This window comes from Pristis pectinata, chromosome 1 (assembly GCF_009764475.1).
Source record: "Pristis pectinata isolate sPriPec2 chromosome 1, sPriPec2.1.pri, whole genome shotgun sequence".
NCBI classification, from domain to species: domain Eukaryota; kingdom Metazoa; phylum Chordata; class Chondrichthyes; order Rhinopristiformes; family Pristidae; genus Pristis; species Pristis pectinata.
The window spans coordinates 12,011,070-12,038,723 of NC_067405.1; the positions used below are offsets into that span (position 1 = coordinate 12,011,070).

The window sequence follows — 27,654 nt, forward strand, 5'->3', positions numbered from 1 at the left end:
TGTACAAAATTATGTGGGACATAGACAAGATGGATAGTCAGATATCTTTCCCCCTGGCACAGACCAGTAAGACCAAATGGTGTAAGTTCAAGGTGAGGATTAAGAGGTTTGGAAGGGATCTGAGGAAGAACTTTTCAGCCAGAGGGTGGTTAAAATCCAGACCATGTTGCCTAAGGAGGTGATGGAGGCCAGCAGTCTCACACCATATAAGGAGCGTCTGTACGAGCACTTGAATTCCCAAGGCAGAGTAGATTACAGACCAACTGTTGGTAAATGGGATTAGTATAGATCGATATTTGATGGTTGGTAAATGCATGGTGTCCTGTTTCTGTGCTGTACACTTTCTTCAGATTTTTTGAAAGTTCTGATGAAGGGTCATTAGCTTGCTGCCCAATCTGTTGATTATTCCCAACAAGCTTTGCAAAACATTGGGTTAGTTGTAATTGGAGTAATATGTGCAGTTCTGATCAATGCATTTTAGAAAGGATGTAGAGGCCCAAGACAGGGCACAGAAGTGATTTATTTGAGTTATTCCAGGGATAAGGAATTTGAGTTATGAAATTAGATGAGAATCTCAGGTTCTTTTGACAAAGAAAGTTGAGAAGATGTTTGATTAAGGCCTACCGGATCTTGATGGGTTTTGGAAGAGTAAGTGGAGAGAAATTGTTTTTAATGGTGCAGTTGTCAAGGGAAGAGGACACAGATTTAAAGTGTAGAACAGAAGATCCAGAGATAACTTATAAGTTTTGAATGCAGTGAATGACTTTGACTAGGAATGCATTGCCTGCAAGCGTATTGGATGTGACTTTCAAAGAGAAATTGTAAAATAGTTGAAAGTAAGTAACTTGTAGGGCTATGACTAAAGGAGAGGAGAGTCCAAAACTAGAGGGCATAGGTTTAAATTGAGAGGGGAAAATCTTAAAAGGGACCTGAGGGGTAGCTTTTACACACAGAGAGTGGTGGGTATATGGAATGAGCTGCCAGAGGAATTATGATATTTAAAGAGTATTTGTACAGTTACATAGATAGGAAAGGTTTCTAGGGATATGGGCCAACTGCAGGCAAATGGAAACTTGCTCAGTTATGCAACTTGGTCAGCACAGATGAGTTGGGCTGAAGGGCCTCTTTCCATGCCATATGGCTCTATAACTGGACCACTCTGCAAATAGCTGGCACAGACCTAATAACTCAAATAGCCTCCTTCTCTGCTGAAGTGACCCTACAATTCTAAGATAGACCATGATCTCACTGAGAACAGACTCAAGACAACAAATGACCTATTTCTTGCTACTCATATACTTAAGCTGACAAATTGTTTCCCTTTCAAGTTCCCAACTCTTGTATCTCTCGGTCGCTTACCATTCGTATGTCCGATGGTATAGAGAAAGATATATTTTACTTGTAGAAAAGGCCTGTTTCTTCATTCCCTGCCTGAGGCCTTCCAAACAAATCTATTTAACTTTGTGCGATCCTCATGACTGGTTTAAGAGCTGTTTTGTACCCTTCGCTTCTGACTTTGAAATCAAGTGCATGGAACGCAAAAGCAGGCAGTGGAATAAAATTCTGGAGCATTGGCCTAAGGTTGTTTAACCTAACAGATGTTGAGAATCATCATAACTTATTTAAGAATGATTTCAGATTAGGAATCGCAAATTATGATTTTAACTCCAAAGTCATAATATGCGATTCCTAATTTGGAATCATTCTTAAATAAGTTATGGTGGTTCTCAACAACTGTTAGGCTAAAATAAAAGCAGAAAATGTTGGAAGTTCAGGCACCTGATCAGCAGAGGGAGAAAGAGAATAAGGGCAGGCATGGTAGCATAGTGGTTAGCAATAATGCTTTAAAGCACCAGCGACCCGGGTTCAAATCCGGCCGCTGTCTGTAAGGAGTTTGTATGTTCTCCCCGTGTCTGCGTGGGTTTCCTCCAGGTGCTCCGGTTTCCTCCCACCTTCCAAAGACGTACAGGTTAGGAAGTTGTGGGCATGCTATATTGGTGCCGGAAGCGTGGCGACACTTGTGGGCTGCCCCCCAAAATCACCATGCAAAAGATGTATTTTACTGTGTGTTTCGATGTACCTGTGACTAATAAAGATCCTATCTTATAAATAACATGAGTTCTGATGAAAGGTCATTGATTGGAGTGTTGACACTGTCTCTCCCACAGACACTGACCAACCTCTTAAAGATTGCTAAAATCACTAAAGGAGGCTTCTTTCCCTGGGTGTTCCAGTTTCGTCCCACACCTCAAAGAAGTGTATGTTGGTAGGTTAATTTATCTACAGTAAATTGCCTCTACTGTGTATGTGAGTAGTAGAATCTGGGGGCAGTTGTTGGCATGTGGGGAGAATATAGTGGGATCAGTGTAGGATTAGTGTAAATGGTGACACTAGAAACACTAGGTGATGGATTCTGGAGCAACACACAAGATGCTGGAGGAGCTCAGCGGGTCAGGCAGCATCTGTGGAGGGAAGTGGACAGACGACATTTCCTCTTCTCCCTGCCTCTGTCGCTACTTCCACTCTTCCCTCCTCCATCTGTCTGTCACCCCTCCTCACCTGGATCTACCTCTCCCTTGCCCACTCTTGCTCCACTCCTTCCCTTCACCTTTTATACTGGCTATCTCCCCTTTATCTTTCAGTCCAGTTGAAGGGTCTCGACCCATAATGTTGACTATACATTTCCTTCCACAGATGCTGCCTGACCCACTGAATCCCTCCAGCATTTTGTGTGTTGCCTCAGTTGTAAATGGTGCTTGATGGTCGATATGGAATAGATGGACCAAATGGCCTGTTTCAGTGCTGTATTATTCTATGAGTATCTCTACAGCCCACTATGTCTGTTCCTGCTCTTTGAAGGACTCTTTCAGTCCCATTCCCAGCTCCTTCCCCATGGACATAAAAATGTTGATCCAAATCCCATTATTGCATCCATCACAGTTTCCATTAGAGCATTGCAGGTCATAGCCACATTATATTTTTATAGAACATAGAACAGTACAGCACAATACAGGCCCTTTGGCCCACAATATTGTGCCGACCTTTAAACCATGCCTAAGACTATCTAACCCCTTCCTCTCACATACCCCTCTATTTTAAATCCCTCCATATGCTTATCTAGTAATCTCTTGAATTTGACCAATGTACCTGCCTCCACCACTACCCCAGGCAGTGCATTCCATGCCCCAACAATTCTCTGGGTAAAAAACCTTCCTCTGATATCTCCCTTAAGCTTCCCACCCATTACTTTAAAGCCATGCCCTCTTGTATTGAGCATTGGTGCCCTGGGAAAGAAGCACTGGATGCCCACCTTATCTATTCCTCTCAATATTTTGTACATCTCTATCATGTCTCCTCTCATCCTCTTTCTCTCCAAAGAGATAAGCCCTAGCTCCGTTAGTCTCTACTCATAATGCATACTCTCTAAACCAGGCAGCATCCTGATAAATCTCCTCTGCACCCTTTCCAACGCTTCCACATCCTTCCTATAATGAGGCGACCAGAACTGGACACAGTACTCCAAGTGTGGTCTAACCAGAGTTTTATAGAGCTACATCATTACCTTGCGGCACTTATACTCGATCCCTAGACTTATGAAAGCTAACATCCTATAAGCTTTCTTAACTACCCTATCCACCTGTGAGGCAACTTTCAGGGATCTATGGATATGGACCCCCAGAGCCCCCTGCTCCTCCACACTACCCAGAATCCTGCCATTCACTTTGTACTCTGCCTTGGAGTTTATCCTTCTAAAGTGTACCACCTCACACTTCTCCAGATTGAACTCCATCTGCCATTTCTCAGCCCAGCTCTGCATCCTATCAATGTCCCTCTGCAATCTTTGACAATCCTCTACACTACCCACAACACCACCAACTTTTATGTCATCTGCAAACTTGCCAACCCACCCTTCCACCCCCTCATCCAAGTCATTAATAAAAATCACGAAATGCAGAGGTCCCAGAACTGTTCCCTGTGGGACACTGCCAGTCACAGCCCTCCAATCTGAATGCACTTCCTCCACCACAACCCTCTGCTTTCTACAGGAAAGCCAATTCTGAGCCAATTTCCCCCCAGGATCTCTTGGCAATCATTTTAAATCACCTGCTGAGCATTTCCACACATTTGCTCATTTCTTTCAGTTATTCAGCATCTGCAGGGTTTTGGTTTTGTGTACAGGGCCTCCCCGGCTTACGAATGCCCGATTTATTGACAACCCGTACACATGAACGAGCATTTGGGAGACCAGCGGGACAGATTTGCCCGCTGCTGCAAGACTGCAGGCATCTCCTGACGTGTGGTCGCATTTCCGACTTGCGAACTGTTCGGGTTGTGAAAGAACAGAACCCAGCCCTCACCTGGGGACGGAAAACACATGATGCTGGGGGAACTCAGCAAGCCAGGCAGCATCCGTGGAGAAAAGCAGACGGTCAACATTTCAGGTCAGGACCATTCCTCCAGACTGAAGAAGGGTCCTGACCCGAAACATTGACTGTCTGCTTTTCTCCACGGATGCTGCCTGGCCTGCTGAGTTCCTCCAACATCATCATGTTTTCCCTCTCCTGGGGACGACCTCTGTTTATTGTCCTGCGTTGCAGGAAGATGCATCACTAAGTCTAACATTGTGAAAGAAGGACAGTTTCATGTATTACACTATTAATTATTTCTAACGTTTGTCATGATTAAAGGCCAGTCAATTCACAAGGGAATCTGGAAAAGAAGTGTGGGACCACAGGAAGAAGTGGGACGAATTGGATAGCTCCCTCAAAGGAGATCAGCCATACCCTGAGTAAATGAGGGAACAAGTCTGAGGAGCCGAATAGCCTATTTCTGCTCCCAAATCACATGTTTGTGTGTGAGCCTTCTTCTGTGGCACATGATTCCACAATAATTGCTAGAACTGACTGGATTTTCTTGTGTTTTATCCAAAAAGAGGAGATGGAGTGAATTGGTCACACACTGCAAGAGTTCTGTTCAGCAAGAATATAACAGATTACGGAGTGAATATAAATCAAAGGGACTAAGATATGGATCAATTATAAAGTCATGGAGTCATACAACATGGCAACACAACATTGGGCCCACTGAGTTTGTGTCAATGATCAAGCACCCATTTACACTAATCCTAGAGTAATCTTATTTTATTCTCCCCATATTCCCATCAACTACCTCCCAGATTCTCCCCTAGACCCACACACTAAGTTTATTTTACAGTGACCAATTAACTTACCAACCTGCACAACTTTGGGATGTGGGAGGAAACTGGAGCACCCAGAGGAACCACACACGATCATAAACTGTGTTCAAACGCCACACAGACAGAACTAGAGGTCAGGGTTGAACCTGGGTTGCTGGTGCTGAGAGGCAGCAGCTCTCCTGGCTGCACCACTGTGCCACTCGACTAAAGACAGAACAGGCTTGGGTGGATTAATGGCCTACTCCTGCTTCTCTTCTCTTCCACTGGATTTGTACCAGGTGATTGTCAAGATACCTGTCTGCCATCATGTCACTGACCTGAAGTAATCTAGGAATGGAACAGATTTCTGAACCTACACACAAAAGACTGGAGGAACTCAGTAGGTCAGGAAACATCTGCAGAGGGAAAATGAACAGTCGACGTTTCAGGTTGAGACCGACAGTCCAGATGAAGGGTCAAGACCCGAAATATCAACTGTCCATCTCCCTCCATAGATGCTGTCTGACCTGTTGAGTTCCTCCAGCGTTTTGTGTGTTGCTCTAGTTTCCAGCATCTGCAGTCTCTTGTGTCTCCAGATTTCTGAACCTGTTTCCTGCAAAATTCCTCCTGGGTCCACTCCACCCAATGTCCTTAGTGTCCATCACCAGCATTCTATAGCCCTGCTCAGTATCTCCATCAGAGTCTTGTGTCTCCTTTATACTATGCTCCTGCTTTATAGTACTTAATCACCTCTATAGGTTGATCTCAGCATGTCCCGAGAGCACTAACAGTGTTAATGGATGATGATCTCTGTGGTCCCGAGTTGTTATGTCATCACTTTTCTATAACAAAACTGTGCACATACATTTCTTGTAGGTTTTGAGTCCAAGTTCATTCTGGAATTTCACAGCGATGTAACTGGTTTCATTTCTCCAATCAGTTAGCAGCATTTTACTAGTTCTCAATCCCACCAACAAAGTCATTATTTATCAATTATCTGATTTTCATTTAACGTCATTCAAATCTTATTAAACAAGAAGATAATGTAACATTTGATTCATCATCTAGGTGTCTGAAATTGATCACCATATCCAGTTCCGATGGAACATCATTACCAGATATATCAGCTCTGTTGGCCTATTCAAAAATGTTGCCTGATCTCATGTTGATTTCTACAATTTTCTGGTTTTATTTAAGGTTTCTGGAATTTGCAGTGTTTCGTTTTTGTGACATGTAGAGGAATCCCAGTCAGACCTCTGAGGAGCTTCAGTGGGCTCCCTGTTTGGTGGGGCGGCACAGTAGTGTAGCAGTTAGTGTAACACTATTACAGCACCAGCGACCTGGGTTCAATTCCTGCCACTGTCTGCAAGGGGTTTGTACGTTTTTCCCATGTGTCTGCGTGCGTTTCCTCCAGGTGCTCTGGTTTCCTCCCACATTCCAAAGACGCACGGGTTAGAAGTTGTGGGCGTGCTATGTTGGCGCCGGAAGAGTGGCAACACTTGCGGGCTGCCCCCAGAACATTCTCAGTAATGCAAAAAGGAGCATTTCACTGTGGGTTTCGATGTACATGTGACTAATAAAGATATCTGATCTAATCTTAATGACATTCAACCCCTTCTGCCTGCACATGTCTACATCCCTCCATTCTCTGCATATCCATGTGCCAATCTAAGAGCCTCTTAAACACCTCTGTTGGATCTGCCTCCATCACCACAACTGTCAGCTGCATTCAGGGCACCCACCACTCTCTGTGACACACTCTCCTCAGAGTGTGTCATCATTCACTCTAGTCCAAAGAATGTCAGTGGCAAACACACCTGGAGACTGCATTGCTGGAGGGAACTGAGCTTAGATTCACGCACCAAATTTGTTCTGTGTAACTATCCTCCATCCATTGTGGAGGTTTAGCCCTGCTTTTATCGGGTGATGTTGCGGTAGTTTTGGTCCTCCTTGCTGTCGTTACTTATACTTTGCTTGCTGTTTGCTCAATAAATATACCATTTTCTCTAAACTACACTGATTGCTCTGCTCCAATTGTTGGCTGAGTAAATTATGTCTGTAAACACACTGGAGGATGAAGGCTAACATTGGCAAAAGTGAAGAGATACGGTCCTGTGATTGTGTTGTGGCACTATCAGAATTTAATTGACTAAATCCTTTAGTTTGGCTGCCTGACATTGACTTCTGAATTTAATGCATTGGAACATACTCTTAGGGTTTACTTGGTCTGTGTAACATTAAGCTTTGGTTTAGCAGGAAACCTGCCAGGAGTTCTTACAATGAATATTATTATATGAACCATTTTTGCTTTATCTAATTGGCTTCTTCTGATAGATCATCAGATTAACAATAATAAATTGGTTGTTCAGCAAGGATGAAGGCTGCACCTTAAATCAGCACTTAACCAGTTATTCACCTTACTCAGAGTTAACCTGGTAAATGGATAAATTAATCAATCACCCCGCGAAAGGGGAAAAAAAAGAAAAGAATGTTATGAGGATAAACCAAGTATCTGGTTACATTTAAAAGTTTATATTAATGTTTTACATTGCTCTGAGAAGGATTGTTGCTACACTTACAATAGCCACTGTTACTGAAACCTTAAACTTGTAGATTCTTCATTCTACTCCTTTGAGCTGGCAATTAGTTAGCAGGAAACAATAGGGTTATATCCAGCACTGTCAGGTTAACCAAAGTATAAGCCAGTTGTCTGTGTGCTTTGAGCTAGCATTTGGCCATTTAGTCTGCAGAGTCTGGAGCTAACTCAGAGCACAGAAGCGAGCCCAGGCTGTTGTTGTGATTAATCTGCTGTTGGAACGAGGAGGGCCTGTATCGCTGTCAGATGAAATACTCCTTCTTGCCTTCGCTTACAGCATCCTGGTAATTGGCCTTGTTCTTCAGTGCGACATCTGGAGCCTCAGCATACTCCGTCCGTTTTGCTTCGTTATTTTGATACGTGCCTTTGTTCTGGTACAACAAGCGGCCAGTTATAGCAAAGATGCAGAGGATGACAAAAATCACAATCGCGATTACACCTGTCGTTAGAAAAGAAATCTCCTTTTAGTTTTTATTTTGTAAATCAACATTATTTTTATTTCAACATAGTTATGCTTTCTGTAGGTCAACTCTATTTGTCTACTCTGTTCTCCGCTGACTGCTTCTGGGATTTGGTGTTCTGTTTACCCAACATCGTTTCTGTATCTCACTCATTTGGCTTCCTTTGCAAATTCAGTCTGTGGCTATGTAAATTCAGTTCGTGGATGCTGCTTGAGCAGTGAATGGTGCTGTTACCACTGACTCAGAGAGGGTTCTTCAGCAGTGACTTAAAATAGGTGATGACATAAAAGCAAGCCCTTACAGACTGCTTGACTTTATTTCCCAGTGAGGTCGATGTAGAATGAATTGCCAATTTTACATTACTTTTGCACACTTACACCTTCTGACAGGAACCACAGGATGCAATCAGGTAAAGAAACCAAGACGATTAATTTACTGTTTCACTAACTCAGCCAACTGTGATATGATAGTCACTGGGACAAAATCAAGAAACAAAAATGAATGTGGAAGACTGAACCCAATGTCTCCTTACTCTGAAAGGGTCGTTCTGCCATTTCCACTCCCATTAAGATATTATTCCATGAAACACTGGAAGTTGGAAATAGATCGTAAGTGACAAAGAGACAGGTTATTCAGTGCAACAGACCTCAGTCCCTGTTAATGAAATTCTCAATTGTTCATGGGGTGTGCCCATTGCTGGCAAATCCTACATTAATTTCCCATCCCTAGTTGCATGGGTGAACAACTATTTTGGATGCTGAAGTGTGAAATAAAGACAGAACAACTCAGCAGGTCAGGCAGCATCTGTGGAAAGAGAAACAGTTTCAGGTCAAAGAAATGAGAAAGAGAGAAAGTGAGTTAATCCCAGTGACAGAGAGGGTGGGGAGCACAATGCATGGAACAAAGGCAGGCAGGTAGTGTAGTGGTTAGCGTAATGTTTTACAGCGCCAGCGACCCGGGTTCAATTCCTGCCGCTGTCTGTAAGGAGTTTGTACGTTCTCCCTGTGTCTGCGTGGGTTTCCTCCAGGCGCTCCGGTTTCCTCCCACTTTCCAAAGACGTACGGGTTAGGAAGTTGTGGGCATGCTATGTTGGCACCAGAAGAGTGGCGACACTTGTGGGCTGCCCCGAGAATACTCTACGCAAAAGATGTATTTCACTGTGTGTTTCGATGTACATGTGACTAATAAAGATATCTTATCTTATCTTAAAGGGAATTTTTGTGAGAGGATGAAATGATAAGAAATTTGGTTTGTCCCCTTTGACTCTCACCAACTTTTACCGATGCACCATAGAAAGCATCCTATCTGGATGTATCACGGCTTGGTACAGCAACTGCTCTGCCCAGGACTGCAAGAAACTGCAGAGAGTGGTGGACATGGTCCAGCGCATCAAGGACACCAGCCTCCCCTCCTTGGACTCTGTCTTTACCTCTCGCTGCCTTGGCGAAGCAGCCAGCATAATCAAAGACCCCACCCACCCAGGACATTCTCTCTTCTCTCCTCTTCCATCAGGTAGAAGATACAGGAGCTTGAGGACACGTACCACCAGACTTAAGGACAGATTCTACCCCACTGTGATAAGACTTATTGAACGGTTCCCTTATTCAATGAGGTGGACTATGACCTCATGATCTACCTTGTTGTGACCATGCACCTTATTGCACTGCACTTTCTCTGCAGCTGTGACACTTACTCTGTACTATACTGTTATTGTTTTTACCTGTACTACCTCAATGCACTCTGTACTAACTGAATGTAACTGCACTGTGTAATGAATTGACCTGTACAATCGGTGTCAAGACAAGTTTTTCACTGTACCTTGGCACAAGTAACAATAATAAACCAATACCAATGTAGCAGTGAAGGGGCAGTTAAGTTCCTTCGTCTGTGCAATGCGTAGCAAATTGCATGAAGTCCTCGTCCTTCCCCCAACTCTGCCCTGGCCACCTCCAGGCTAAGGCTCCCAAGGGTGCCGCTGGGTCCTGCTGCTCTTCCTCCATCCATCATCACACCACCACTCCCCACGCTCCCCTGGCCTCTCACTCCATTCCCTGCCCCTTGCCCTCGCCTCACTCCTCCAAGAGGCCCCAGCCTTGACGCTGCATAGTCTGGCTTCCTAGGACATGCTGACCAGACCTGAATATACAAACAAAAGAAAAAAGGGAGTATAAAAAGAGGTGGGGGAGTGCAGAGGTAGAGAAATGGCACGTACAAATAGCACGTACCAGTCCTGATACAAACCGAAAGAAAGAGCACATTATCTGAAGTTGGAGACGATGAACGTCTGATTAGGGCTTTATACAGTGCTTAGGTAAAACCTGATGGTTTGCTTGGTCATTCCTGAAGAGAGCTGAAAAGCAGAAATGGTGCAATGGGTTTGGAGTCACATGCAGGCCAGAGTAGGTGAGGACAGGAGATTTTCTTCCTTAAAGTACGTTCAAAAACCACATTGGCATTCATGACAATTCACTAGCATTGCTGCTAAGATTAGGTTTGTCTTATTTTAACTTTATTTAATAAGTATATAAAACCATGAGGGGCATAGATAAGGTGAATGGTCAAAGTCTTTCTCCCAGTGGAGGAAAGACTAAAACTAGGGTGCACAGGTTTAAGGTGAGAGGGGAAAGATTTAAAGGGGATGTGAAGGGCAACTTCTTCACACAGAGGGTGTTGGGTACATGGAACCAGCTGCCAGAGGAAGTGGTAGAGGCGGGTACAATTACAACGTTCAAAAGACATGAGACGGGTGGATGGATAGGAAGGGCTTAGAGGGATATGGGCCAGATATAGGCAAATTGACCAATTCAGGTAGGCACCTTGGTTGGCATAGTATTTCTGTGGTGTATAATCAAATGAAGTTAACTTCTCCACCATTTCTTTCACAAGATCACACATCAGGTGTGTCCATTCATGGCCTGAGGACACTTTCTGACTGTTGGCCTGTTGCCTTCACTGAATAAACCATTACCCCTGTGCCTGTCAATGGAAGAATCCATAAAATAGGGGAATGGATACAAGAGAAAGAGGCCTGTAGACCAATAACATATCCTTTATGCCACTGTTACCCAAACCAGTTTCCCAGAAGGTTTCTTGCATCCGCTGAAGATGCAAACCTTGCTGGCAGAACAGCTTAATCCTAAATATAATTGCCCATCATTTGCTGCACTCAGGTAGCTGAAGGTACCAAGGTGAAGTGGTTGTTTTTATGTATACAGCAGGAATTTAGGAGCCCAGAGATCAGAGGTTGGGGGCTGAACAAATTACAGAGAAATGGAGGGGTGATGCCTTGCAAGAATTGGAAAACTAGAATTTTGAAATTGGTGTTGATATTGGTTTATTATTGTCACATGTACTGAGATACAGTGAAAAACTTTTGTTTGCATGCCATCCAGACAGATCATACCATACATAATTACAATGAGGTCTTAAAAGGAAGCAGAATGCAGAATATGGTGTTGCAGTTACAGATAAACTGCAGTGCAGGTAGACAAATAAAGTGCAAGGGCCACAACAAGGTAGATTGGGAGCTCAAGAGTTCAAGAGTTCATTTTTTGGATGTCCTGTTATAGGAAAGACATAATTAAACTGGAAAGAGTGCAGAGAAGATTTACGAGGAATCGAGGGCCTGAGTTATAGGGAGAGGTTGGGCAGACTCGGACTTTATTCCTTGGAACGTAGGAGATTGAGGGGTGACCTAATGGAAGTGTATAAAATCATGAGGGGTACAAATAGGGTGAACGCATATGTTCTTTTTTCCAGGGAAGGGGAACTAAAAACTAGAGGGCATAGCTTTAAGGTGAGAGGTGAAAAATTTAAAAGGGACCTGAGAGGCAACTTCTTCACACAGAGGGTGGTGCATATATGGAATGAGCTGCCAGAGGAAGTGCTTGAGGCAGGTACAATAACAACATTTAAAAGGTATTTGGATAAGTACATGTATAGGAGGAGTTTAGAGAGATGGGGCTAAACACAGGCAAATGGGTGGATACCATGGTCGATATTTGGAGCTTGGTGGACACTATGGTCAGCGTGGACAAGTTGGGCTGAAAGGCCTATTACCATGCTGTATTACTCTATGAGTCACCGTGTCAAATCAAGAGCGAGATCACGGAGAACCCAAATGCGGAACACCGGTACGAGACTGGTGTCGGGATGCTTCCTCAGAACTGAATGCAGGCAGCGACTAGGAGGAATCTTGCCTCAGAGCTCTGAGGCGGAGTCTCGACGTGGAAACAGGATATCCTAGGAGAAACAGCGAAACCGGGACTGCTGTAGAGTGGACAGATCTAAGCAGCCAGGAGACGAAGTATACCCAAAGATTGACCAATACTCTGGCAACCAGTGCTAGTGGAACCAGAGTTCTAATACCAGTCTCCTGATGGAACTCAGGTGTATGTTATTATGCATTTAGTAGTGCATGGAAATCATGTGCTGCACAACAAGGCACCATCAATGGGGCCGAATCGAGGGCCAGCACTCGGAACCATGACACGATGACTCTAGTGCGTGAGGGGTCCATTCAAGAGTCTGATAATAGTGGGATTGAAGCTGTCCTTGAGCCTGATGGTGCGTGCACTCAAGCTTCTCCCCGATGGGAGATTGGAGAAGAGATAGCGCCCGGGGTGGGAGGAGTCCATTATTATGTTTTCCCGAGACAGCAGGAAGGGTAGACAGAGTCAATGGAGGGGAGGCTGCTTTGCGTGATGGACTGGGCTGTGTTCACAACTCTCTGCAATTTCTTGTGGTCTTGGGTAGAGCAGCTGGCGTAACCAAGGTGTGATGCACCCAGATAGGATGCTTTCTAAGGTGCAACTATAAAAATTGGTGAGGGTCATCAGCAACATGCCAAATTTCCTTAGCCTTCTGAGGAAGTAAGAGGCATTGGTGTGCCTTCTTGGCTATGGTGTCAATGTACCTGGAAAAGGACAAATTGTTGGTGATATTTACACCTGGAGACTGGAAGCTTGAAATCAAGGTATTGCCAAACCAAGTAGATCAGTGAGTAGAGTGATGAGGGGTGACCTGTACATGGTGTGATTGGGATATTTCAGTAGACATCCAGGTTTGGCACATCCATCTCTCCACCTGCCAATGCTCCCAGTGAATGAGGAAATGTTGCAGATTTCTTGCTTGTGAAAAAAACCATTGAATAAAATTCTTTTGGAAAAACAGTTTAGCAATCTATTTATTCATAGACGCACAACTAAATGATAAAAGCTATTTCAAAACACAAATATTCTGATCATCCACTCTCCCAAAACAATATGCTTTATCCAAAATTGTCATTTGGTGCACAAGTTGCAGTTTACAGTCAGGCTATAGTGACTGTTTTGGAAACATCCCCAGAAATGGCATTAGACCACTTCCACAACATCAGCATGGTGACTTTTGAGTCTATCTTTCCCCTTCCAAATAATGAACTCTGCACAAAATGCCATCATGAAATTTATGGGCTTCTCGACAACTCTGGCTTAATTAGTGACATAGACATTCTAAATTTCTCCACTTTTGCTGAGGCCATTATAAAATATGATAGGATAGTTGGAAGCCACAGAGACAATCCACAGCAAACTCCCCTATCCAATTAGTGAAACTATTGATATCCGTCTTCTGCTTCTCATTTGACCAATTAATAATCCAGTTCATTGCTTTATTTGTCTTCTCAAGAGCACATATGCTAGCCATGAATTTCTTTTGCAAGATATTACTTTCTGAAGACAAAGATCTATAACTTTCGTTTCAATTATTTGCTCAATGATTCTAATGCATTTGTAAGACAAAACTTCCATTTAAAAGCTTGCATTCATCAATTTATTGTTTAAGCTCGAATACTTCTTTCCATAATGGAATTCAGTATTTTACCTTTGTATAAGATTGTAAGATAGAGGCATGTTTTATTAAAAGGAATCAACAGTCTTTATCTAGTTTAATCTGTATGCGCCAATTATATGTTGACCCTTAAATGTCATCACAAGCCACTCAATCACCAAGGCAAGAGAATTATAGTTGAGCTGAAACTATTTAGGCTGGAGTCATTTTCTTTGGACAAAGGAGACTGAAAGGAGATCTAATTGACGTGTATAAAATAACAAGAAACTCAAACAAGGTGATCAGGAAGAATCTATTTCCTTCGTGGAACAGACAGTACAATGACACAGCAGTTAGCACAATGGCTCTTTCCACAGATGCAGCCTGACCTACTGAGTTTTTCCAGTATGTTATGTTTATTTTCAGATTTCCAGCATGTTTCCAGTGAGTCAGGTTCAATCCTGATCTCCGGTGCTGTCTGTGTGTTTGCATGATCTCCCTGTGACTCCCGTTCCTCTGTGGTTTGGTTTCTATCCACATCCCAACAGTGTCACAAAGCCATAGATAGATACAGAACAGAAACAGGCCCTTCGGCCCACCGAGTCCAAAACTGACCATCAACTACCCATTTAGACTAATTGTCTTTTAGAACATTACAGCACAGTACAGGCCCTTCAGCCCACAATGTTGTGCCGGCATTTTATCCTGCTCTAAGATCCATCTAATCCTTCCCTCCTCCCACATAGCCCCCCATTTCTCTATCATTCATGTGTCTAATCCTACATTAATCCCCTTCATTTATTTTTCCCTCATTCTCACAGACTTCTTTCGGATTCTACCACTGACCTACACACTGGGGGCAATTTACAGTGGTCAATCAACCTACCAACCCACACATCTTTGGGATGTGGGAGGAAATCAGAACACCCAGAGGAAATCCAAGTGATCACAGAGAGAACATGCACACCCCACATAGACGAGACCCAGGTCAGGATTGAACCTCCGTCTCTGTCACTGTGAGGCAGTGACTCTACTGGCTATGCCACTGTACCACTGTGTGTGGGTTGATAGGTTAATTGGCCACTGTAAATTGTTCCTAGTGTGTAGGTGAGTGGTAGAGTCTGCAGAATAGAGTGGGATCAATATAAGTGGGTGCTTTATGGTCGGTGCGAACACAAAGGGCTGTTTAAATTCTGTATGAGTAAGTTGATCAGTAGACGGCAGATATTTAAGTTAATTGATAGAAGGGTTGGAGGAGAGGTGAGAAAAAAATATTTCACTCAACAAGTGGCGGGTGCCCAGAACACATTCCCAGAAAGGGTGGTGGAGGCAGAAACTTTTGTCACATTTACGAAGAATCTGGATGAGCACTTGAAAGAGGCATAACCTCCAAGGTAATGGTATGGTCTCTGGGAAGTGGGATTGGTCACCATGGTCAGGAAGGTTGCTTGCCCTTTTCCTGTTCTGTAAAATCTAATGATTCTGATTCTATGAGGATAATTAGAGCTGGACAATAAATGTTGCTGGAGATACTACATCCAACAAATGAATAGAACAAAACAGCAATTTTTAAGTTAGTATATTTGTTTATTTTATTCACTCTTCAGGACGTGGATGTCACTGTTAAAGCCAGCATTTATTAGTCATCCTTAACTGATAATCTGCCTTCATGAACCACTGCTGTCTTTCTGATGAAGGTACTCCCACAGTGGTGCTGGGGGCGAGTTTCCGTTTCAGTGGGTTAGACCTAATGATGATGAAGGAAGAGTGATATATTTTCAAGTCAGGATGGAATGCAGGTGGTGATGTTTCCATGTGCTGGAAGCTTTTATCCTTGTGGTGTTAAAAGATATGGGTTTGGGAGGGACCTCCTCTGGTTGGTGAGGATAAGGTCTAGATTCATCTCTCATCTTGGTTCATCTACTGCCTGCTGCAAGCTCAATCCGATAGATTCAGACTCATCCATCGGGTGTGCTAACAAACCACTCTTGGTGTTGGACATTGAAGTCTCCCAACCAATCCATTTTCCCAGCTTTTTCCAAGTGTTGGTCAATATGAAGGTGTTAATCAAGAAGAGGGCTTCTTGCTTATCTTTGACATGAGGCCATAACTTCATTGCTTGGAAATGATATTGAGGATTCCCAGGACAACTACCTCTACTCTATCTACCAATGTTCTGGTGGGACCAGAGGTTCCCTGGGATTGTGTTAGAGGGGTCTGCTATGTTGCTTGGAATGATATCTATGTCAGACTGTTGCTTGACCAGTCTGTGGGGTGGCTACCACAAATCCATGCTCAGATGTTTGCGAGGTGGACCTTGCAAGCTCAAATGGGTTGCCAGCAACTTTGTAAAATGTGAATTTGTTGCGTCGGTTAACGTCAGGTGGTCCATCCAGTTTTACTTGCTCTCTGATTAAACAAAGTGGTGATGGTGGATTGTTTGGGCAATTTCAGAGTTAAACACATAAGTGGGTCTGAGTCACAATTCACCAGAACAGGTAAGGATGACTGACTTCCTCCCCAAAGGACATCAGTGAACCAGATGGAATTTGATCATCATTACATATGACTAATTTTTTTAAATGATTTTGTTTTATAAATTGAATATAAATTTCATTGTTACCATGGTGTGATCTGAACTTGACTTACCTTTCAACTTATCCATTGTTTCCAGCCCCAGACATACTATATGTATTCTAGTAACTCAGTCCAAACACACCGAAGATTTGTTGGGTTTTTAGCTCCTTGTTAGTTGTTGCCTTGCTCCCTCCTTATTGAATTGGTGCTATCTAACCTAAGTTTGAGGTTACATTATTTGCTTTCATTGTATCATTGCAGCTCAGTGCTAGACTTTTGCAGATACATTAGGTCAAATGAACTCCTTCTACTTCATAAATTTTCGATGATTTTCTGTTGGAAAGTATCTGTTGGTTCATCTCCCCGCCATCTACAGATTAATCGGAATTGGCCATTCACTCCCCCAGAGTATAACAAATCATCTCTTCCACAACAACATCTAAAAGAGATTTATTTGTACATCTCTGTTTCTTACCTCCAATAACTGCAGAATCACTTTTGACTGCCTTTTGCAATGGTGCTTCCTCCTCAGTGGGTTTGGAATGATCTACAATAGAAAAAGCAACTCACAATATTAACAAAAAATAGAATGGGAATAGGTAACAACATTATAATTCTCAATTACTGACAATGGAACTTAATCTATTTTGGTAACACTGCAGTGGTTCCAGTTTCCTCGGGCGGAGAAAAAAAGACTTCCTCTCCTAACAGGGTTAGATCATCCAATGGGCTTTTTTAGCCAAGTTAATACTGTTGTAGTGAAATATTCTCTGCTGAAAAAGAACTCCCAAAAACATCAATCAAAAACCAGAAGTCTGTAAATGCTGGAAATCTGAAAATAAAACCAGAAAATACCAGAAATATTTGACACATTTGGCTGCATCTGTGGAGAGAGGTACAGAGATCTGGCCAGAAAAATAAAGGACTGCAGATGCTGAAATCTAGATGAAAAACACAATGATGTTGGAGGAACTCAGCAGGCCAGGCAGCAACCGTGGAGAAAAACAGTCAACATTTCAGGTCAGGACCCTTCTTCAGGACTGAAGATAGGAAAAGGGGAAGCCCAATATATAGCGGGGGGAACAGAACAGTGATAGGTGGACGAATGAGGGGAGGAGGGGTGGGCACAAGGTGGTGATAGGTAGATGCAGGTAAGAGATAGTGATAGGCAGGTGCGGGGGAGGAGGGGAGAGCAGATCCACCAGGGGATGGGTCAAAGGTAAGGAGGCAGGTGCCCCATGGGGAGAGGGGAGGAGAAAATAAGAGGAGAAAAAGAAATAGGTGAGGAGAAAAAAGAGAGTTTTGACCAAATTTATCAAAATAGAACATTGACTTTGTGTTTCCTTTATAGATGCTGCCTGACCTGTTGAGTGTTTCAAGCATTTTCTGTTTTTATCTCAGTAACAGCAGTCTCATAATGACTAGATAAATGTGGTAACAACATTGATTGAGGGACGAATTTGGCTCAAGATATCAGGAATTGCAGATCTATTATTCTTAGTATCATCGGACACTTTGCATCTGATTCCAACAGTGTTGTACTTTTGTTCTTTAATTAAGGATTGGAATTGGGAATTGGAATTGGTATTGGTTTATCATTGTCACTTGTACTGAGGTACAGTGAAAAACTTGCATACTATTCATACAGATCAATTCATTACACAGTGCGTTGAGGTAGCACAAGGTAAAACGACATAGAATGCAGAGTAAAATGCCACAGCTACAGAGAAAGTGCAGTGCAGGTAGACAATAAGGTGCAAGGTCATAACAAGGTAGATTGTGAGGTCAAGAGTCCATCTTATTGTACTAGGGAACTGTTCAATAAGCTTATAACAGTGGGATAGAAGCTGTCCTTGAGCCTGGTGGTACGTGCTCTCAGGCTTTTGTATCTTCTGCCTGATGGGAGGGGGGAGAAGAGAGAATATTCGGGGTGGGTGGGATCTTTAATTATGCTAGCTGATTTGTGTGCCCTAATCCCTGGAATGGGACTTGAATATAAAAGTTATTGAAGCAGAATCAGAATCAGAGTCAGATTTATTCTCACTGACTTAGATATCATGAAATTTCTTGTTTTGAGGCAGCAGTACAGTGCAGATGTAAAAGTTACTATAAATTACAAAATTGTTACGGACTCAGTGAAAGTCCCTTTAAGATAGAGAGTGTGTGTGTATGTGTGTGTGGGGCGTGCTTACGTCAATAGAAGATAAAGGACGTAATGACGTTGTTGAAGAAGTAAGAAGAAGAAGAAAGAGAGAGAGAGAAGGGAGAGAGACACCAGCCTGCTTGTTTTCTCTATCGATGGATGAGAAACAATAACTGTGTTTGCCACTGAAATCCATGTATGGAAGTTGGAAGTAATCCGGTGGAGTTCACTTTGTTGCTGACCTGTAGAAGGAAATAGGTATTTGTGTGGACGACCACGGTTCGGATGCTTTTCGGGGTGAGGAAGTCACTACCGAGTAAACACTGAAGTGTCGTTTGGGTTCCATCGTGGAACATTTGGATTTCGTATGTACTCTCTCTATGTTTTTCTACATCTACATCTTATCTTCAGACAACGGTGGTTGTTGAAGAAGCCCTTGCTCATGTTTCACCTTATGGCTTGCGGAACTGAACTTTAAGAACCATTCAGGAACTGGGAGTTTTGGACTTTGTCACACACACACACGAAGAGTTTAGGTTTGGGGTTAACGTTCGAGGTTTAACATTCTTGAATTCTAACATACTAACATTTTTACTTTTATTTTACGTATTATCATAAGTAGTGATTAATAAAATAGTTTTTAACACTGAATCATGCTCAGTGTGTTTCTTTTGTTGCTGGTTTGTGACAAAATTGGGGGCTCGTCCGGGATAGTTCCCAAGGTTAACGAGATTCGTCCGGGATTGTTCCCAAGGTTAACGAGTGTCGTCTGGGATTGTACCCCAGATTGACGAGATTTGTTCGAGATTCAATCCAAAGATTTTTGAGGGAGGTCTGATAAATTCTTTTTTTAATTGGCTTGTGTGTGTGGAAACCAGCAGCAATGGATATTAAGGCATTTTTGGAGTCACCAACCCAAAAGGGATTGGAGGTGGCGAAAAAGGATGATCTGATAAAGATTGCTACAAGGCTAAACCTTACAGAAGTAAAGCAGTCTATGAGAAAGGCAGATATTCAGAGATTGATAGCTGGCCATTATGTGGAAAAGAAGGTGTTTGAGAAGGAAGTGTTAAAACAGTTTCCTGGCAGTGAAATAGCAATTTCTGAGGCACAGGTGCAGCTGGCAAAGATAGAAGCTGAACGAGAACAAACCCAGTTAAAGATAGAGGCTGAACGAGAACAAACCCAGTTAAAGATAGAAGCTGAACGAGAGCAAAATAAATTAGAGGCCGAACAAGAGGAAAAGAGATTAGAGGCTGAACGAGAGCAAAATAAATTAGAGGCCGAACAAAAGATAACTCAGATGAAGTTAGAGGCTGAACGGGAACGAGAGATAACTCGGATGAAGTTAGAGGCTGAACGGGAACGGGAACTAATTCGGTTAAAGTTTGAGGCAGAGGAGAAGGAAAAACAGAGGCAGCATGAGTTACAAATGAAGCGTAGGAGTTCGGAATCTGATTCTGATGATGGTTTTTCAGCCAGCAGGGAGGTTCGATTAGTCCCTCCGTTTGAAGAAGATCAGGTTGATCAGTATTTCCAACATTTTGAAAAGGTTGCTGTGAGTTCAAACTGGCCAAGGAAAGGATGGGCTCTTATGGTACAGAGTGTGATTAAAGGTAAAGCTCAAAAAGCTTATTCTGCTTTGTCTGTTGAGGATGCAGCTGATTATACCAAGGTAAAACAAGCTATTTTGAAGGCCTATGAATTGGTCCCTGAGGCTTATAGACAAAAATTCAGAGACTTGAGGAAATCTGCAGATCAGACTTATATGGAATTTGCCAATGGAAAGAGAATATGTTTTGAACGATGGTGCCTGGCTAAAAATGTAGATGGGGATTACGATAAATTGACAGAATCGATACTGGTGGAAGACTTTAAAAGATGTGTTCCAGCTGAATTAACAACATATTTAAATGAAAAGGCAGTGGAAACTTTACAAGAAACTGCTAGGTTGGCAGATGATTATGCTTTAACCCATAAATCCAAATGGGGACAACCTAAAACCTTTCAAAAGAGTTACAAAGACAATCCAGGTAAACCGGAGATTAAATTGGGAGGTAATCAAAAAGGAAAGGATGAAAAGAAGCCAGGGCTGGAGAAACCTGTTGAGCGTACTTGTTATTACTGTAGGAAACCTGGCCACGTGATATCTAATTGTGCCCTTTTGAAGAAAAAGAAGGAAGCTGGGCCCAATGCTTGTTTTCAGGCAATTAAAAATCAAAAAGGTTTAGGAGATGCTGTTAAAGATCAGTCCTTGCAAGAGGGAAAAGTGGAAAAGTTGGAGGAGGTGAGAAAAGAATTCCGTTCGTATGTATCAGAGGGTTTTGTTTCACTGAATGATGAGTCACCCCAGGTGCCAGTGAAAATTCTCAGAGATACTGGGGCTAGTCAATCTCTCTTGCTGGACAGTGTTTTAAATTTTGGTGAAGAAAGTGACACTGGTGAAGTAAATCTAGTACGAGGTGTTACAGGTGAGACCATGTCTGTCCCTTTTCACAGGGTGATTTTAAAATCAAAGTTCGTAGAAGGACCAGTCGAGATAGGGATAAGACCTAGTTTGCCAGTGGAAGGAGTTTCTTTGTTATTGGGAAATGACCTTGCAAATGGAGAAAGTGATCCTGTGGTACGGTTAACAACCAAACCAAGGATTGATGAGTCTGAGGATGATTCAGATGTTTACCCATCATGTGCGGTGACTCGAGCTAGAGCTAAAGAATTAGCCAAGAAAGACAGTCCGGTGCAGTCTGATGTAGTTCCTTGTGACAGTCCTAAACAGGAAGAAAATTTTGATGCCTTATCTGAGACTTTTCTGTCTTCACTGGAGGATCAACATCCTTACAGTGAGCCTGAATTTAAAGATTTGTCTTTGTCAAGGAAGGATTTTATGGTGGAACAGACAAAGGACCCTGAGTTGACAGAATTGAAAGAAAAAGCACTCTCATGTGAGGAGATTGAGAAAGTGCCAATTGGATACTATGTCAAAAATGGAGTGTTAATGAGGAAATGGAGACCTCCTCATGTTCCTGTTACTGAGGAATGGGAAGTTATTCATCAGGTTGTTGTTCCAAAAGTTTATAGGGATGAGATTTTAAACCTGGCCCACAGTATGCCTTTGGGTGGTCATTTTGGTGTGAATAAAACTGTAGGGAAGATCTTGAAACAATTCTATTGGCCTGGTTTGAGAAAAGATGTGGTGATGTTTTGTCGAACCTGCCACACATGTCAGATGGTAGGTAAACCAAATCAAAAACCCCCTGTGGCTCCTTTGAAACCAATTCCTGCTTTTGGTGAACCCTTTTCGAAGGTGATTGTGGACTGTGTTGGCCCCTTACCAAAGTCTAAGACTAGAAATCAGTATTTGTTAACCATCATGTGTGCCACTTCTAGATTTCCAGAGGCAATACCCCTTAGAAATATTAAGGCCAAGACGGTGTCAAAGGCTCTTGTAAAATTTTTTACCTTGTTTGGTTTGCCAAAAGAAATCCAATCTGATCAAGGTAGTAATTTTATGTCAAAAATTTTTCAACAAATAGTCTATGAGCTGGGAGCAAAGCAGATTGTATCATCTGCATATCACCCAGAATCTCAAGGAGCTCTGGAGAGATTTCATTCTACCCTCAAAAATATGCTGAAGACTTATTGCTTTGAAAACACAAAGGATTGGGACGAAGGTATCCATTTACTTTTGTTTGCCGTTAGAGAATCGATCCAGGAGTCAATAGGATTTAGTCCGTTTGAGCTTGTGTTTGGACATAGGGTGAGAGGACCTTTGGAGTTGTTAAGAGAGCAATGGGTTAATGAGGAAGTTCACTTGAGTCTGTTGGACTATGTCCAAAAATTTAAAACTCGGTTGGAGAGAGTCTGCCAGCTAGCGAGAGAGAATCTGAAAACAAGCCAGATAAGAATGAAGACATATTTTGATAGACGTGCTCGGCCTAGGACATTCGCAGTGGGGCAAAAGGTGTTGGTATTTTTCCCTAGCCAAAATAATCCCTTGCAAGCTCGTTTTTCTGGACCCTATGTTATTGAATCTCGAGTGACTGATCTAACATATATAATCAAAACACCAGATAGACGCAAGAAAACACAACTCTGTCATGTAAACATGCTAAAACCTTATTATGAGAGGGATTCAGTTGTGGCCTTGGTGGATGGTGTAAAGGTTGTTTCTAGAATGCCTGATGTTGATGTTGAGGAAGGCCAATTTAGACCAAATATTGTTCCATCGAAACTGAAAAACCAAAATATCATGGAGAACCTTGAAACGAAGTTGGACCATTTACAAGTTTCACAAAAACAACAGATGAGAGAATTAATTTTAAAATTTAAAAATCTGTTCCCAGATGTTCCAAACAGAACATCGATAATTACCCATGATGTTGATGTTGGGGATGCAAAACCAATCAAACAACACCCATATCGAATGAATGTGGAAAAAAGTAAACTTGTTGATCAGGAAATAAAATACATGTTGGAAAATGATATTATTAGACATTCTACTTCAAATTGGAGTTCGCCCTGTGTTATTGTACCTAAACCTGATGGAACTGTTAGATTTTGCACAGATTACAGGAAAGTGAATGCTGTAACAAAGTCAGATGCTTACCCTATTCCTAGAGTGGATGATTGCATAGACAGAGTGGGAAAGGCAAAATTTCTTACAAAGATTGACCTATTAAAAGGGTACTGGTGTGTTCCATTAACGGATAGAGGAAGGGAGATTTCAGCCTTTGTAACCCCTTCTGGATTGTATGAATACAATGTTTTGCCATTTGGAATGAAAAATGCTCCGGCAACATTTCAAAGAATGATTAATTCAGTGATTCATGGGTTAAAACATACAGATGCCTACATTGACGACTTAGTGACTGGGAATGATACATGGGAGGATCACATCTCTGCGTTAGAAAGGTTGTTTGAAAGACTTTCCAAGGCTAACCTTACAGTTAACTTGGCTAAAAGTGAATTTGGCCATGCCACTGTGACGTATCTTGGTTATGTTGTAGGTCAAGGCAAGCAAGCTCCTGTTCAGGCAAAAGTTCAAGCAATATCTGAGTTCCCTATTCCCACAGGTACGAGGACTGTTAGAAGATTTTTGGGAATGGTTGGATATTACCGAAAATTTTGTAAAAATTTTGCTGATATTGCTCTTCCCCTAACTAATCTTCTGAAGAAGGGAGTAAAGTTTGTTTGGACAGATTCTTGTCAAGAAGCATTTGAGAAACTGAAAGCCATTTTATGCTACCATCCTGTGCTCAGAACACCTGACTTTGAAAAGCCATTTTCATTAGCAGTAGATGCCAGTGATGAAGCTGCAGGAGCTGTGTTGTTGCAGAAGGGTGACCTTGATGATATTGACCATCCTGTAGCTTACTTTTCAAAGAAATTTAATGAGCATCAAAAGAATTATTCCACCATAGAGAAAGAATTACTGTCGCTTGTTTTAGCCTTGCAACATTTCAGTGTATATGTTTGCACCGCTCAGAAACCATTGACTGTGTATACAGATCATAACCCATTGGTGTTTCTGAGCCGAGTCAAAAACAAGAACAGAAGGCTGTTAAATTGGAGTTTAATTTTGCAAGAGTTTGATCTCATGATAACTCACATTAAAGGCAAAGATAATGTGATTGCTGATTGTCTTTCCCGATGTTAAATGGGAAACATGTATCTGTACTAATCTGATAGTCTGTAGTTGTGTAGCATGATAATTATTAACATTACTAACTGTATGCGCGGTTAAAATTTTCTTGGGAAAATTTTTTTTTAGGTGGGAGGTGTTACGGACTCAGTGAAAGTCCCTTTAAGATAGAGAGTGTGTGTGTATGTGTGTGTGGGGCGTGCTTACGTCAATAGAAGATAAAGGACGTAATGACGTTGTTGAAGAAGTAAGAAGAAGAAGAAAGAGAGAGAGAGAAGGGAGAGAGACACCAGCCTGCTTGTTTTCTCTATCGATGGATGAGAAACAATAACTGTGTTTGCCACTGAAATCCATGTATGGAAGTTGGAAGTAATCCGGTGGAGTTCACTTTGTTGCTGACCTGTAGAAGGAAACAGGTATTTGTGTGGACGACCACGGTTCGGATGCTTTTCGGGGTGAGGAAGTCACTACCGAGTAAACACTGAAGTGTCGTTTGGGTTCCATCGTGGAACATTTGGATTTCGTATGTACTCTCTCTATGTTTTTCTACATCTACATCTTATCTTCAGACAACGGTGGTTGTTGAAGAAGCCCTTGCTCATGTTTCACCTTATGGCTTGCGGAACTGAACTTTAAGAACCATTCAGGAACTGGGAGTTTTGGACTTTGTCACACACACACACGAAGAGTTTAGGTTTGGGGTTAACGTTCGAGGTTTAACATTCTTGAATTCTAACATACTAACATTTTTACTTTTATTTTACGTATTATCATAAGTAGTGATTAATAAAATAGTTTTTAACACTGAATCATGCTCAGTGTGTTTCTTTTGTTGCTGGTTTGTGACAAAATAAATAAATAGTGAAAACAAAAGAATAATGAGGTAGTGTTCATGGGTTCATGGACCATTCAGGAGTCTGATGGTGGAGGGGAAGAAGCTGTTCCTAAATAATTGAGTGTGTGGCTTCAGGCTCCTGTACCTCATCCCCGATGGTAGTAACGTGAAGAGGGCAATGGTGGGACAAACTGAGGCACATCAACCAGTGGGATTATATTCCTGTTGATACATTGTGCCTCACAGATGTCCAATATTGAGCTGCCAGAACTGTTCTAAATCAGTCTGTTGAGAAAGATGGAGAGTTTCCTTATCTCTACAAAGATTGTGCAACAGTCACTCTTACCAGTGCTATCATGGACAGAGGAATCAGCAACAGTGACATTGTTGTGGATGTATTCAAGAAAGTTCATCCCTTGTGGTGGCTCTCTCACCATTAAAGTGAACTGCTCTCTGGAACTCAGTGACCTTCATCAGTAGTAATAATACAGTGGCCTTTGCTGACATTGAATTTGTCTTACCTGAATGCCTTTGTTACTTGCAATGTTTCTTCCAAATTTGGAGGAATATTAATTTAATTCATCAGCTGAAGGAGGTAATTAGAAAGAGTTTGCTCACTTAAGATTGATCAGATATCATAAGACATCTGGAAGTTTAGAGTCCTCGTTGCAGACTCCCAATGCCACTCCTTCTAGACTGTACATCATTGTCCTACCACCTTTGCTCAGTCAGTCCTGGCCCTGAGACCAAACACACTCAGTGAAGGAGTTTGAAGTGTGAAATATGATTCTGTTAGTGTGGCTCTATCAGGCTGTTGCCTGTCAAGTCCAGGGACAGTTGTCCTGATTCAAAGACCAAACCCCTGATGTTGTGAAGAAGACTTCATAAGATTGACCAGACAGGATCTGATTTTGCCTGCCCAAATTTGATGAGTGGATTATCCTTATTTTGATAAAATATTGCAGTTTGATACAAATAAATACACAAGAAGTGCTGGAGGAACTCAGCAGGTCAGGCAGCATCCATGGAGGGAAGCAACAGTTGACGTCTTGGACCGAGACCCTTCATCAGGAGGATGCTGCCTGACCTGCTGAGTTCCTCCAGCACTTTTTGTGTGTTGCTCCAGATACATCCAGCATCTGCAGAATCTCTTGTATCTCTGATACAAATAAATGGTTTGCTAGAACATTTCGGACAGTTAATAGTTTGGAGTTACACATCAGCCAGACCAGATAAGGGACCCGATGAACCAGATGGGTTTTTATAGTAATCCTGGAGTTTTCTGGTTACGTTTACCACCACTGGCCTATTTACAATTACTAGTTACTAGTCCAGTAATGTGACCCCTCTGTTCTCATTCCCAGAGCTTAGAAAGTGTTTATACTCTTCCAGTTTTGAATAATTAAGCAAAAATAAGCTTGTCTTTCGTAAACAATATGAAAAAAAACCCTTTGGCTTCAAATGTAAAAAGTGGGATTGGGTTCCATCAGAAAGGGATGATCTAAACATCTCTAGTACTTTGACCTCAGTTAAAAAAGAAACACAATTTTCAGCACATCACAACAGAACAGAGCTCAGAGCTATTTGAACTTAATAGAAATCGGTGGCCAACAAAAAATATCCAGCCGACTTGGCTCCTGTCTGAATCAATAAGGAGATGACTGTGAGAATTCACACACACACAGAAGCAAGCTCACAGATAATACTTATTTGCTGTCAGCGCAAGATGAAAATAAATCAGTACTTAATGGCATGGTTTGATTTTTATAATCAAAAATTAATGCACTGATACACTTGGGAGGGGTGCGTGGCGGGTAGATTATTAAATTGGAAATGAGTGCAGATGATTCTTCATTTGTTGAAATTATATATCAGCGGTGGCAGAAGTGAAATATAGACCTATAAATATCAGTTGGAAAATTGGCACAGTGTATTCTGAGTGGGCTGTTTTTAAGCTGAACTACTCGAGTGTCACCAGCTTTCCAGTAAATAAGGGAAAGGATTATATGAGGCCATTCATCCCATCACCACTGGACTATCTCTTTGAAGGACCTATCCCAATGTTGCAGATTCATTTACTATTCAGATTAGTTTATTGTCATATACACCAAGGTGCAATGAAATCCCTTGCTCACACGAAGCTCATAGTGTAAACAGGATACATGGTAACAATAATACAATAAATACAGCAAAATGTGCAAAACAATAACATTGTGCAAAGGTTGTAATGCAAGCTGAAATAGCAGAAAAAGAAATGCTAAAGTGACAATAATGGAATAACCGATAGTAGAATTGAGTATCTGAGAACATGGCAGCTCCACCGGGAAGAAGATGTGAAAGGTGGTTAGTTCACCTATTTGCAAATTGTTTCCCTTACAAAGACATTCCCGGTCCCCTTTTGATTGTTACAAAAAGTG

General features: G+C 42.1%; 1 protein-coding gene across 3 annotated transcripts in view; it reads right to left on the reverse strand.

Annotated features, from left to right (window-relative positions):
- Window positions 1-4,575: 4,575 nt before the first annotated feature.
- The window catches only part of LOC127572752 (contactin-associated protein-like 5), a 1,205,714-nt gene continuing 1,182,635 nt past the window's right edge, over window positions 4,576-27,654 (reverse strand). For all 3 annotated transcript variants that reach the window (XM_052020359.1, XM_052020369.1, XM_052020350.1), the window contains 2 exons: window positions 17,094-17,165; window positions 4,576-8,211 (listed from right to left, as the gene is read on the reverse strand). In XM_052020359.1, coding sequence (XP_051876319.1) covers window positions 8,015-8,211; window positions 17,094-17,165 — 269 coding nt within the window. In that variant the 3' untranslated portion in view covers window positions 4,576-8,014. The remainder of the gene's footprint in view (window positions 8,212-17,093; window positions 17,166-27,654) is intronic.